Source organism: Camellia sinensis, chromosome 5 (assembly GCF_055761805.1).
Source record: "Camellia sinensis isolate YWXY chromosome 5, ASM5576180v1, whole genome shotgun sequence".
Classification (NCBI taxonomy): domain Eukaryota; kingdom Viridiplantae; phylum Streptophyta; class Magnoliopsida; order Ericales; family Theaceae; genus Camellia; species Camellia sinensis.
Genome location: NC_138965.1, coordinates 95,488,733 through 95,504,307, shown reverse-complemented (window position 1 = coordinate 95,504,307; position 15,575 = coordinate 95,488,733). Strand labels below are relative to the sequence as shown.

At 34.7% G+C, this 15,575-nt stretch overlaps 1 protein-coding gene and 1 pseudogene across 1 annotated transcript; both read right to left on the bottom strand.

Moving 5' to 3' along the window:
• Positions 1–2,232: 2,232 nt before the first annotated feature.
• LOC145791548 (beta-D-glucosyl crocetin beta-1,6-glucosyltransferase pseudogene) lies at positions 2,233–3,611 on the bottom strand (annotated as a pseudogene).
• A 2,735-nt stretch (positions 3,612–6,346) lies between these two features.
• Positions 6,347–8,918, bottom strand: LOC145790160 (pathogenesis-related thaumatin-like protein 3.5). The gene is made up of 3 exons (XM_082867984.1): positions 8,099–8,918; positions 6,880–7,149; positions 6,347–6,490 (listed from the first exon to the last, which is right to left on the bottom strand). Exons 1-3 carry the CDS (start codon positions 8,586–8,588, stop codon positions 6,483–6,485), a joined length of 768 nt encoding a protein of 255 aa, XP_082724110.1. The 5' UTR covers positions 8,589–8,918; the 3' UTR covers positions 6,347–6,482.
• Between the last annotated feature and the right edge of the window lie 6,657 nt (positions 8,919–15,575).

The following is a 15,575-nucleotide window of genomic DNA, read 5'->3' as shown; positions in this document are numbered from 1 at the left end:
ACTTGGATGATTTGCTAGTTGGGTGTATGGTTTTAAGCTGGTTTTGGATGTTCACCTTTTTGTTCATGCTGGTTGTAAGGAGGTTTAGTGCTCACTCTGTTTGTCCTGTTTCGCTCCCTTCTTTTTGAGTTCCTTTCTTTTTGTTTCCTTCTGGTTTTGTCTCTTTGTTGGTCTCTCACCAACTAGGAGGTTGGAGCTTTTTTAGCTCCAAGCTCCTCTTTATTGATGTAATTTTCTATACTTTGTATACGCTTTTTCATCAATAAAGTCTTTTCTTTTGCCGATCAAAAAAAGAAAGAAAGTTGTCAAATTCATTACATCTCAAGCCGTTCAAACCACTCATTCATTATTCTTCAATTTTGGATCAAATTATAGTTTGTTTAGTACATTAGGACATTTTGAATATTGTAATTTTCAAAATTAGAGGTGACTTCTGTGTTTGGTATATCATAGTTTCGAGATCAAGCATTTTATTACTAATATTTCAATATTGTAATTTTTTTCATACATTTGACAGATTGGTAATGGATGGAACGTAATTCAGGGAGCATTAGAGGATTACATTTTAAATTTTTGAATATATTGTCATAGGATTTTGTAGCTTGGAAGTTTTTTTAGAATCATTATGTACATGCTTGAAGTTTCTGATTGTAAGGAATTTACTTGTGTTGGATGTTTTGGATATGCTTAATATGCTACTACTTTTGATTAAGTTTATAGTTTAGATGCTTTGAACAATGTATTATTATTATTTTTTTTTTAATTCCATGTGAAGAAATGATGTACAGGAAAAGTAAATTTGGATTTGGATTTGGATTTGGATTTGGATTATTTTTTATAGATTAATGAACTGAATAGGGAAATTGTCAAAAAAAAAACAAGAAGAGAAATAATGAATTTTTGATGACAGGGAAATTGTCACACAAAAAAAAAAAAAAAGAAATAATGAATTTTTTCCAAAAAGTAAATGAAAATGCAAAATATTACACTTACTATTTATTTTCATTAATTTCTTTTTCATTTTGCATCTTTTGACTTTCATTAATTATGAATCACCATTTGATAATATATTATATTATTTGACTTATCCCTGATACGATACAAGGCAAGGGCGGAGAATGACAAATTTGGCCCTTGGCTATTTCTACTCTCAATTCAAATCAATTATCCATTCATACTCTATATTCGACTAAGGGTTGCATTTGGAAAAACATATATTTTTAATTAAAAAATTCAAAATTCAAAAAAAAAATTAAAATTAAGATTTAATTAGGACATATGATACACTGTGTATAATAAAATTTTTCTAGAATTTAAGAAGTTGTCACAGAAGAAGCTGATGGAATTGCAGAGAGATGGTGAGAATAAAATAATTGTTTGGTTTGAGTTTTTTGGATTAAGTTTTTTGATTTTTGTGTTTTTTTATTTTTAATGAATATTTTTAAAATTTTAAACATTTTTTTTACTTTTTTAGATGCACCTTACTTAAATATATCCAAAAAGTAAAAAATTTGTGAAAAAATATTTTAAAAAATTAATAAATACATAAAAATACAAAAAATGTACTGAATTCTCGTATTTTTTTTATATTTTTGGTATTTAGTGAATTTTTAAAAGGTTTTTTTTCAAATTTTTTTACTTTTTAGGTATATTTATGTTAGGTATGTCTAAAAATTAAAAAAATTGCTTAACATATTAAAAAAAATCAGTAAAAACAAAAAAAATACGAAAAATAAAAAAATAAATTTTTTAAAAGTGTTTTTAAAAAATGATAACCAAACAAAGTGTATGTTCTTCGAAATTAACTTGTACCTGGTATATTGATTTACTTTATCTACCAAGTTTCACCTACTATGTTTATATAATTCACAACCCTGGCAGAAGTGGCTGTTGACCAAACCAATAACACCAAGAAAAAAGTAAAACAAAAATAAAATGAAATAAAGTAAAAATCAATAACAAAAAAATCAAATTTTTATTACATATTTAGACATGTAAGAGAAACAAGATTTATAATTCTTCACACCTCTTTCTTTGTTAAAGCATAATCTGAAAGGAAAAAAAAAAAAAAAACTCTGAATTATATCGCATATGTTGTGCTCTTTTAATTAGAGAATGACACGTAAATATACGATCACCTGACCTAATAACTAAATAGTAACGATGGAAGTTTATATAACCTAATTCAAAACAAGAAGACACCTAAACTTGAATTCTAACAGTACCAACTGATTACTCGTGTCTCTTTTTCTGACTATAAAGCCTCACCAACTCCTCCACCATCCCATCTATATCCTCCTCCCCTTTGATACCTAGGGTTTCACTCAACTCCCTTACTTTGCTCCTCACCGCCTCCCCACCATCGTCAACCACCACCTTCTGAATCACCTCGGCCACATTTTTCCGATCAAGCACCCCATTCTTGTCCCTCACAGCCTCCATGCCAACCCCTATCTCCTCCACCAACCTGGCATTTACAGGCTGATCAAGGTGCATTGGTATGGCTATGATTGGACTTCCCAACTTCATTCCCTCCATCACTGAGCTCCACCCACAGTGACTCACAAAACCACCAATGCTTGGATGCAGCAAAATATTCACTTGAGGAGCCTAGCCTTCCACCACCATGCCTCTCTCTCCTACCCTCTCAACAAACCCTCTAGGCATTGCCTTCTCAACACTTGTATTTGCTCCCATTGGAAACCTCACAACCCATACAAAATTAACACCAGAAATCTCCAATCCATAAGCTATCTCTTCAATCCCATCCTCCGATAGAAAATACTCGGTGCCAAAACAAACAAACACTGTGGACCGCAGCTCCTTCTTCTTCAGCCACCCAATAATCCCTCTCTCATCGTTGTCATGGACGCAGTCTTGGACAAGGGGGACAAGCACAATCTTCTTCCCAACCAAACCAGAGAGATAATCAATGTACTTTCCTTCAACTTCTTTAAAAGTTTTGATCAGAACAATCTCCGATCAAGGCACTCAAAACAGCGAGTCTTGTCCTTGTCGAGGTTTTTCGAAGGATTGAGCAAAATGGGATACTTCTACTTTGTCATAATCACGAAGATAAATCGATGGAAAAGGAAAAGTGATAAGTGGGTCTTTATAGAGGTGGTGCATGAAGGCGGTCATGGTGGCAGTGGCACTGCTAGTGATGAAGTCCACCGCCGGAATACCATACTCGGCGGCGACCACCTGAGCCCAAGGTTGAAGAAAATCATAGATGAGGAGGTCTGGTTTGTGGGCTTTGAGGAGGAGAGAGAAGTTGGGTTCGGCAGAGTCGAAGGCCTTTTTGAGGGTGGGCATGAGGTGGGGAGGGAGGTCTTTGGTGGTGTGGTACGGCGGAGGGAGGTCAGGAAATGGTGGTACATGGAGTTCAATTAGTTGGATTGAGTTTGAGTACTTTTCAGAGAGTTTTCTTTTGATGGAAGTGAGGTTGACTGGGGTGGAACATAGGTATATCTTGAAGTTTCTTTTTTTGATCGGCATATCTTGAAGTTTCTTGTTGAGGGCTTTTTGGCTAGCTCTAAGTAGGGTGAGATGTGGCCATGTGCTAGCCATGGGAACATAAAAATTGAGATGGTGCTTTGTTTTTCTTCCATGATCTCTCTCCCTCTCACACAGGCTCTTACCGCAACTTTGTGTTGTGGTATCCCTTGTATATATAGAGAGAGGAATGACCAGTGAGATGCATAATAGAGATGATAAATTCATATCACAGATATGAGATTCCTACATTATCTAAAGGTTGTAACTATTTTGGGACAAAAAGACAGCAATTTTTTTGAAACTTTCTACCTTTAAGGAACAATAATCAAATAACAATGGAAACTATCAACAAGACAATAAATGGAAACTAAAATTCGCTTAATTTGTTAAGTTTGATTTCCGTTTTTTCATTGATAGTTCCCTACAAGCTAGGAGAAAATCAACTCGAGGATTTTCTTGGGTTAAAAAGAAAAATGGAATGCTTGTATGCATATTTAACCTTTTTTCATCAATGCACCATGCTTCTTATTTTTCTTTCCTAATGGAATTTTAAGCTCCCAAAATTCTCATAGGAATAATCGGGTCTATGTATTCTTTAATATTATTTTTGGAATGATTGTATAAACCCTAAACCCTAAAATAAAAGAAAAAACAGATTTTTCATATGATTTTTTTACTATTAGACACAAGTGTTTAGTGGAACCCATATTTTTGTGTATTAAATAAAAAATTCATTTATATATATCTGTACATCATGGAGAAAATTAAAAGAGCATGCACAAAATCATTAAGTTAAAAAAAAATCATGGCGGTAATTATGAATTTTTTAAGTTCGATGTAAACTGAATTTAATTTCCCCCCCCTAAAGTTATGAAAAAAAATAAAGGAACATGAATAAAAACAAGCACAACATTCCCTAAAATGAATGAAATCATTTTTGCCATTGAGTCTTTAACAGAATTCGAAGCTTAAAAATTTCCCAGAGTAATAATCGGATATTTAATGCTTAATATTGGAGTGGAATTATGTCACACGATATGTCAAAAGTAATTAATCTTTAATGAAGAATTGACACAACTAATTAATTTTTAATCATGAATTAGAGTGTGTTTGAAAATGGAGCCAAAAGATCTCTGTCTAGTTTTGGTAAGATTTGTCACAGTTGCCTTTCAAACTCCATATTTTTTTTTTCCATAAATAACAACTCACATTCCCATCTTTTGATGTAATGAGTAACGGTTAAAAAAAAAGAGTAATTTTCCTTGAAATTTCTACAATGCCTTTTTAATAAGATACCAATTATGGCTTGAAAATATATAGGTTTCGTTTGGAGCCACTTTTCAAAATCCTTCCTAAGTATAAAAATTCTTTTCAAAAACTTTTTTATTTTTTATTTTTATGTTTGATAAAATTATCGAAAGGAATTCCTTCAAAAGTCACGAGCTGTGAAAGTCTATTTCAAAGGTGCTACGCAGAGCGGATTTTGAAATTCTATTCAAATCCACTTCCTACAAATTTAGCTAGGTCACTAAGAGAAAATTCAAAACTACTTTTCATTTATTTAAAAAAGAAAAAGAAAAAAGTACACTCTTTGTTTATCTAGCCTTTTTTTTTTAATTATTATTTCATATATTTTAACATTACTTTTTATATTACGAATTCATCCAAACGAACTATTTAAAGAGTCTCTTTTAATATTAAAATAACTATTGCATTAACTATTAGAACAAATTAAATAAAATGAGACTACTTATAATAATCAATCGCCATATTTTAAAAAATTTGTAAAGATGCTTTCAATAGATTCCAATCAGTTTCCCATGAAATCCTTATTTGTTGTAATTATGATAGAGACCGCCAAACATACATGACCCCCACTTTCATCCTGACCATCCATAATGTGAAACACTCGTAATATGAGGCCCATACATACATAAGTGAATCCCATATACACATCAAAGGCCAGAATTAAATTGGAGATCATGGAACCCCTAAAAAGAGGGGTCCCAAACATTTCTCTTGCTCCTAAAATGGAATAGGTTTTGGGGTTTAAAACTCTTAAAAGTGGACTGGAACAGGGCAACTATGCTCAGACACTTTTGGCGAATAAGTAAAAAAAAAGGTTGATTCTTGGACTATGTCAAGAAGATTGTAAGTTATAAGGGACTTGGGTCTGCGTTTGATTAGGCATAAAATTGGTTGGATAATTGGCATCTTTATACAAAAAATAAAACTCAACAAATTTAATTTTAAAATTTAAATTATAATTTAAAATTTATTTTTTGTTTTAAATAGCTATCTCTTTAAATACTATTACAAACTTCTATTTTAACTCTATGAATAGTACCCCCAAAAAAAGTCAAAAGTGGAGTTAAATTTATCAACAAAAAAAAATGATAAATTATTAAATAGCCAATGAACTACTTCAACAAATTTGTTAAGGTATCTGGAACTATAGGAGAGTAAAAATCATAAAATTGGGTTGACTGTAATAGGCCCGGACAAGATCAAAATTAAATATTTTTATTTTTTATTTTTTATTTTTTATTTTTTATTTTTTATTTGTTACTGCGTTAAAGAAAAGAATCTTGGAACAATGCACTGAGAAAATACTTGTTTTAGTTGAGAAAAATGATATACAAATAGAATTTAAAACCAGAATAATGTGATAATAATATTCTTATAATTACGAACCATGATAGACATTTTAACTTACAAATGAGTATAGATATAAACGTGACATATCATACTGCATGAAATTCTTATATACAAAACTAAATGAAATTCTTATATACAAATTTTGTTTATATAACGTTACTTTTGAAAGAACAAATTCAAGGAGAGGAGTATTATAATGATTATTGACATTAATGGAATGGGCCAAAGAATGTTTGAGGAAGAAACCATGTCTGAGATCTCTCTGTTAATAGTGTGTTGAAATTGGATCATTGGCGGAGCTGGTATTAGTATTGCACCATTTGATCTCATCGTCCTGCATTCATGCCAAGTTAAATTTTTCCCTATTAGGAAGGAAAAAAATATTATAAAGTGCAATGGTTGATTATAACTTTTGAAGTAGTAATTAACTTTTAAAAAAAAATACTCATTTAGAATTTGAAATGTGTGGATCAATAATAATGTTATGATGATAGTATTTATGTATCAAATTGTATTAACTATTACATTGGTTTAACTGGACACACCACTGTCTTTCACTAATGCAGTAAAAATGCATCATATGGTAATGCATAAATGCAGTTATTATAATATTATTAGTGGATCAAATTCATTGAATTGTGCCCCACCAAGTTTAAATTTATAAGATAGGTTCAAATTTCAAACATTTTTTACAAAAAAAAAAAAAACTGAAGATGTATGTACCTGGAAGAGAGATTGGGGCAAAAAATGATGGCATAATTGGTAGCCTTGCAAGTGAAAGTGCTGGTACTATCATCAAATGCATAGCTATAAGCTCTCGAACAAGCAATCTTGAAAATGGGGAATAAGAAGACGGTCTGCAAGTAGTTGGGTTAGCAAACTCCCTACTGCAGCAATATTGGTCTAGCCCAAATGCCTCGCATGCACTCCTGCATCCAACCACTCCCACTCCACCATTGTCCCCATCGACCACCTGAAGCTCTTTTGGGCAACCTGCAAAGTTTTTATTTACGACAGTACTACTTGAGCATCATCAACAAGACAACCATGAATCATAGTGACTGCAAATGTAACCCTATATTGCATTGTAGTATGTGTGTGATTTATAATTTATATTTTTTATTCTTCTCTATTTTTGTGTCCCACCGATTCTAATTAATTGTTTCACAATTTGTAACACATTTGAGGATGGTGGTTAGGTGGTTTGGAGGACAGGAGGTCGAAAGTCTATACATAGTTGTTGGAAGCATAAGATTCATAACCATTAAGCCTGAGGCGTTGCTCGTTGCAACTATAATCTTGGTAGCAGAAATTATTCAACCTTCTCATAACACTACATTTTTTTTGATCGGCAAAAAAAAATCTTTATTGATGAAACATACAAAGTATGATTGGATACATCAATAAAGAGGAGCTTAGAGCTAACATGAAGCTCCAAGCGCCAGTTGGTGAGAAACCAATGTAGCTCATAACACTACATAGTTGTGCCTAAACAATGTTTTGTGATTTTCCCTCTTTTTTTTTTCTTTTTCTTTTTTGTGTGTGGTCATGCAAGATTATACCCTTGCTATTAGATAGGCACACCGTCAACATAGTGTGCCAAGGACATTGAATAATTAATCTAACCATGGGATTGGGATCAGACTTTGACTTAGCCTTTATATAGGGAGCACTTGCATATATCCCCAACAATCCTATGTTTTCAGGCCCATCTAGGCCAATCTAACCATGGGATTGGGATCAGACTTTGACTTGGCCTCTATTTAGGGAGCACTTGCATATATCCCCAGCAAATCCCATGTTTTCAGGCCCATCTAGGCCACTTTCGTTCGACTTCTAGTATATAAGAGCTCCTATTGTCACGCCCAGGAAGAGTTTTCACGCTCTAATCACCAGATCCTACTTTTTTACGAAAAATAAAAATTAAAAAATCATTAATTACCTGTGTTGAGGTCTGAAACACATCCGGTGGCATTGCATACTCCAAAAACCCCTTTTAGGGCAGCAATGAGAGGAAGATTATAACCATCCACAATGTTGACATCGTAGAAGTCTTTCTCATCGGCACCGGTGCCCATCGTGATCTTAAAGAGAGACGCAAGTGGTGCGGCTCCAACGCCATCACACTCTAGCCTCCCACCGCAATCCCCTATTTGGCCCGTACCCACCCCTAACTCAACAAATTTGCACCCTGTCCTTGCCCATATCCGACCTAACCACCCTGGAAATGCCGGAATTCTGACACTTTGGCCAAAATCCAATTTGAAATCTGTTGTCAAAAGTTGTTGTGTCCTTGAATCGACAAGTGTTCCAGGCCAGATTGTTTGTGGGCAATTGTTAGTGACAGTGAATGTGGAGGCAAATGAGTTAGTTGGGAATGATTTGACAAGAAAGAACATCAAGAACATCCATGGTGATGTTATAGTGAACATTTTGGGGATAGAGAGAAGTGGGTTATGGTTCCAAATTCCAATGCCCTGTTCTTTTCTAGGAATGGGTTAGTAGCAAGGTTCTAAATAAATCGGAATTTCGAAATTGCAATATCAATATTTTGACCAATACTGTTTGATATGAACTGATTGAATACTATTATTTAAAACCAAGGTTGATAATCAATTACAGGAAAGAGACACTGCTATAAATTGTATTTACAAGTAAGAATCTGCATAGGAAACAAAAAGGGTTAGAGTTGCTTTGTGACACAACTTTTTTCCTACAATCAATAAATGTATTTCAATAGTAGTAGTAACCGCATCTTCCACCATTATACAAATAGATGACTACTTTTAACTACCATTATACATTAGAATTGCTCTTTTTAAATGGTTGGCACGTACTACAAAAACATAAAGAATAAACTTTAAGCCCAAAACAAATATAGATGTCCTTCATCACGTAGTACCAAAAAAAAAAAAAAAATTGCAATGCAATAATCCCAATGACTAATATCCAAATATTAAGGAGCCAAAGACAATCAAGGATATTATAATTGTTAATTACTTTTTTAGGTAGATTTTTTTTTTTTTTGGGTAAGTATTTTTTAGGTAGATTAATGCCCATATGTTACGAAATATTGCAATAATGTGATTAAACAAATTTGGCAGTGCACATCAGTATCTATTATTTGCAAGAAAATTCATATGTTAGATACCAGACCATTACAATTTCTGTTATTCTTTTTTATAAAAGATCTATTTTTAGTTTTTTATTTTTTTGGTATTCTCATGTATTCTTTTTGAAAATCAAAACATTTTTCCTAGCATCAATCATTGAATATGAATAGTAATAACCAACCACATCTTTCACCAATATGCAAATAGATGACTACAAATGTTTTTATTTCCACTATTTTACATGAAACTTTTGAAGAATAAGCTGTAAGCCAAAAACATCCTAAACAATAGGGTGGAAAGAAAAGGTTCAAATAAGCTTACCTAGATTGCACATCCTCCTTCCCTCTTATTCCTTTCATGACACATGATATACTGGCATGGACACCCGTCATGACAGCAAAATTGTGTGCTTGTACAAAGGGACCCCCTGCTAGGGCCTATAAACAAAATAAACCATTTGTTAATTACACATCAAGTAAGTTTCTACATTAAACAGTAGTTGCATCATCAAAAAGCTGAGTTTGGGTTGCCCAAAAGAAGATGTTAAAATAAGAACCAGAGGCCCTAATTCCACTTCCAAAGGCTTGCACTACGTGTCAACTTATTCAGGGTATGTATGCTTAGATTAGAATACCTAAAAATTCTCAATTCGACTAATAGAAGCATCCATTCCACATTCAAAATGAGATACAATTCCAAATCAAACCAAACAAAGCCCTAAATGATTCTTAAACAAATGAACAGATAAATAGAAATATCCTTATCATGACCCATAAAACAAGCAACCAAAAACCAAGTTTGCTCTATTTTAACATATACAAGCACAGGACCTCAAATTATATAATCAGCAAATCAATCCAGCACTTGGCATCTCCAATCCCTGACTCAAACCTATATCAAATTTAAATTTGGATAAAAATCACTTAAAACACCGTCCACTCATTGTCCCAAACTTATACCAAATTGAGTTTTACTCAAAATTTTACCCAAATCAAATGTTTAATCAAAATTTTCAAGGCTATTTAGTGGCTCTCAAATTTACCACACTCTCCAATTACTGAATCTTTTACATGGGACGGGAAGTCTAACTTGGGAACTTGCCGTCCTTGGCTTGTTAATCCTCCTAGTGAGGATGGTTATTAGCTTTGATTATCTTGTTACTTTTTTCTCTATTATTATCTATTAATTTTTTTTTTCTTTTATTGAATCTTTTACTTAAATGTGAATATGTCCAATGGATTGGTTTACACCAAATAAAGCTTTTACTCAAATTTTTATTCAAATGAGTAAAATTTTGAGTAAGCTTTTACTCAAGTTTTCAAGCATTGTAGGGTGTGTTTGATTCAAGGGATTAGGGGAGGGGGGGGGGGGTTATTATTCGGATTGCTTATTCAATGAAGGGGGATGTCCATCGTTTGGTGCAATTTTAGTCCGCCGGACTCCATATCCCTCATATGAGGGACTAAACAATCCTAGGGAGGGGGTGGGATTATTTCCATGGGATTGGTATCCCATGGGACTAATGTGTGAAATGTCCATTTTACCTCATGCTATTACTTAGTAAACAATTGGAAAAGGATAAAATAATCTTTTGAACATTTATGAATTATTTTTTTAGTGTTGTTAATTTAAAATTATATACATTAAATAAAAATAAAATTATAAATTATAAATTTATTTAATTAAAAATTATAAATAAAAAAATTATGGTCTTATAAATTAAATTTTTAAAAAAATTAAATTTATATATTAAATAAAATTATTTTTTTTAGTGTTGTTAATTTAAAATTATATATTAAATACAAAATATAAATTATAAATTAAATTTAACTAAAAATAATAAATTAAAATTATGGCCTTATAAATTAAATTTTTTTTAGTGTTGTTAAATTGTAAATTATAGGGTAAAATAGGCTTTTGAATATTTATATTTATCCAGTCTGTCCAACAACACATTGAATTCACTAAAAATAATCATTGGGAAATTTATTAAAAAGTCCCATTGTAGGAACTTATAGTCCAGATGGTCCCATGTTTTTTTACTTTGTCTACCAAGTCCTTTTCAGGAGCACTTTGTTACTGTCACGACCCCAAACCGCCCCTAGTAGTTTGGTGCCGTGATGGCCAGTAATCCGAGATTACCGAAGGCCAACTTTCAAAATTCACACACAAACGGAGCATAAATATAAGGGGCTAACATGTGCGGAAGCAATAATTTAAAATACAAGTGGTCCATAAGAGCAGTGCATAAGTCAAATGGAATGGCATACATCTTTACACAACTTTACAACTTGAATACAATTAAAGTAAGGTCCAAAATACATATTACATTTTAACAAAGGGCTTCACAAGCCGACATAAACAAAATGCACGAACTACAAGTAGAGGAACATAGTCTACCAGATTACCGACATCCTCGTTGCCGACATAACACACACACAAAACACACATCTTGATCGAAATGCTTCTCAAGCCGACGTGTACGAAATACAAATATTACAAGTCGAGAAGCATGATTTTCAAGACTGCCGACATAATTACAAGTCAAGCCGGCATGACAAAAGTCCAAAACAAACTCGCGAATTACATCTAGGTGTCACCGCCTTCTTGCTCATACCTACATATATATAGAGAGGGTGAGCTTGGATACTCAGTGAATGGTATAAATAATAAAGGGTTTGCATGAATAATAGCCGAAGTCCTTTCAAAACAGTACAAGTCAAAACTTTATATAACAGGGGATGGACCCCGTCCATCTAACAAATCTTCAAAGCTTCAAGGGATGCTTACTAGCATCAACATAATACAAAGATAACATTCCGGCAAACATATCCACGCGATAAACCGTCAATGACAAAACAAGACAAAGCAAGGGGGATATCTCAAACAAGGGTGCTACAAAAGTTTAGAGTCCTCTAGCACAAGGGACCTATGTTACATAGGCCCGTAGCCCTTTAACACGAGAGTACCGTGAAAGTTTAGAGTCCTCCAGCACAAGGGACTTTCAAAACAAGATGTGCTGCGAAAGTTTAGAGTCCTCCAGCACAAGGGACTTTCAAGACGAGATGTGCTGCAAAAGTTTAGAGTCCTCCAGCATAAGGGACTTTCAAGACGAGATGTGCTGCGAAAGTTTAGAGTCCTCCAGCATAAGGGACTTTCAAAGCAAGGGGTGCAGTTGCATTATAGTCCCCTGGCACTAAAGACTTTCCGAGAAGGTCATCAAGACAAGATAATGCTTGATATACAAAATAGGGACAATTATTCATGCTTAACAAATACTTTCAAAACAAAGCAAAGCAAAGTCTTTATCAAAACATATAACATAGCTTTATTAAAAATACCACTCACATAGTTCTGCAAACGTCGGGGTCAAGGCAAATCCAAGTCCTACAAACACATGACAAAGTCTATTGAATGCACCACTCAAAATAAGTCTAGCATACATGCAAATGACCTCGACATTCTTCAAAAACTAAGTCAAATCAAATCAAAACACAACTTCTTATCTTTGGAAAAACATGCTGGGCAACTACGAGGTCTAGGCCAAGGTCCCACACCTCCTTGCCGAGGTGTGGCCTCGATGGCCACATTCAAAAGCGAAGTCGGGAAAATCTGGGTTTCCCTCTTGATAAACATGAAGAACATGAGCATGAAGAACATGAAAAACATGAACATGAGGAAGATGAATACAAGGATCAAAACTTGCTATTACAAAAGCTGAGATTTCATGCCATGAATTCAAAAACATGGACCTGGGTACCCACACTCAAGGATCTTATCAAAACAACCACAAAAACGTGAGCCTTAATGCAAACGTTCGGATCAAACGAGGCTTTTCTTTAAAAACACATGAAAACCATTTTCTCTTTCTAAAACCAACTTTAAATCAATGTATGACATGCAGAATAGATCTGATCGTGCAATGCAGCTAGACGATCAATAAGAACAACAAAAGTAGGTTAAGATTCTAACCTCAAAACTCGAATCTAACAGTTCAAGCTCTAACGATCAAGCTTGGAAGCTCACTCTCTTACCCAAAGGCTTCACCTCCTTCTTCCTAGAGTTTCTCTCTCTAAAAGCAAGATTTGATACAAAATGATATGTTTCTCTCGACAGTCACTGACTTAATCCCTCTGCTGGGACACGTGGCATTGGCTGATTGGCTCTACTCAAAAAGGTGACTGACTTGATAAGACAAGACCAACACAAAGTGTATTCAACAAGCTAGACGGCAAGAACACACCGGCAAGTAACGACATTGGCTAACAACAAGACTCCGGCAATCAAGGGGCAAGGACATCGGCTTGGAAGGACAACACCTGACTAAGTTGTGCCACACCTTGGCCTAGATGTGCCACACCTCGGTCTAGGTCATACCATTCCAGGAACAAAATCACTAATGCAAGGATCAAGGATCTAGAACGCCTAGATATTAACATCTCGGCCTAGATGATGCACATCTCGGCCTAGGCGACGCGCACCTCGGCCTAGATGATGACATCTCGGCCAATATGCCAGGGTAAAGATGGAGGTCAACCGATGGGGTTCCAAGATAGTTCTAAGTGGAAAAGGTTTCGAAGGTGTCTAGGCTCAAGATAACCTCGGTAACACACCAGGCAAGAACAAAGCATACAAGCAACATTCGAGCAAAACAAGACAAGATTTGCAAATGCACATATCAAAACAAGATCATACATGAATGTATGCAAGTATGACTAAGTTGAAATGAGGGTTGTTACAGTTACTGTGTAGTCCTGTTTCGAATGTGAAGGACATATTTGCGGACGGATATGCCCTCGCGTGATTTTATGAAGATTTCATGCAGTTATTTTTGGTAGGTGTAATCCCACGTTTCGTGGGGTTTGAGGACACCACTGCCGACACACGGGTACGTTACATATTACGTCTCCTGTGAACATTGATTTTTCGTTATTAATGGTGTATGATGCGAATATGTTGCATTGTTATATCGTTCCGAGTCGCGAACATATATTACAGCCTACAGCGCGATTTTCACTCCTTTGTAGCGACGCCACCAATGCGAAATTGATCGTCTTCGCTAACTCCTTCCGATCAATAGATCCGTTTTTCACTTGGTGATTGTGAGGAAGAGGAGGCAATATCTGCAACACATTCGAACACTCTCTTCATTCTTGTGTGGCGATCATCACTAGGAGAGTAGGATTTTCAGTTTTATCCCCATCGAACAATGGCAGAACCCCAAGTAAGACCGGCCCCAAAACCAGCAGCTGCTATCATATGGCCTGATTTCACCTTCCCAATCCGTACAGCTTCATCCAATGCCAATGGAATGGATGTTGCGCTTGTATTGCTGTAGTTTGCCAAATTCAGAGGGGAGAAATGTTCAAGGGAGGAGAAGTAGTGGTTGATAGATTTAGGGAGAGAGATGTTCAAACAATCGGAAGGGGCATCTTTTTGCAGATCAGATGGGAACAGTAGTGGAACAACAAGTGTCTAAATCGAGATACGAATCTGCGTGAACCCAGCCAATGGTAAGGTTCACGTCAAAACGTCACAAATGGTAATTGGAAAACAAAGGGTCAAACTGTGGGAAAGCCGAAACGTGACATAAACCACATCATAAAAAAAAATGTGTGTTAAATTACTTGTGTTCACGTCACAACCCACGTCACAAAAAAAAAAAAAAATGTGTCAAATTACTTGTGTTCACGTCACAATCCACGTCTCATGTTTTGAGTGTTATACACTTATTAAATTAAAAAAAAATATTAGTGTGCTTTTTCGATCAGCGTGACATACAAACACTCATTCACCTTATCCCATACAAACCCACACCAAATGTCAATCAATAATACTAGCAGTGGCAAAATTGTCAACAAACAAATTAAGGGACCACCCAGTCACTAAGAAAACATTCAGGACCTTATGGATTACAAGTCCACAAAATGGGATTTACTGGTCAATTCCCCATAATCATTTCCAGACATCTAATCCCATAAAAAAATAAACATGGATACACATTTAATTCAACCAAATAGTCCAGGATTAACAGTCTCATATTCTAATCCCCTTTATCCAGTCTGTCCAATCAAACACGCCCGTAGTAAACCAAACCCCCCCTCCCAAAAAAAAAATCCTAGTTTGGCACAAAACCTAATTTGTGAAGCCAGCAATAGAATAACACACATATAGGTATGCATGAAAAATAAGTAATATATGAATAATTAGGAGGGTAAGGGTGAGGATGGCAACCAAAAAAAAAAAAAAACCTGGCCTTGCTGGAGAGAGGCCATGGCTTGGGGATTCATAGAGGCAGCATTAGGA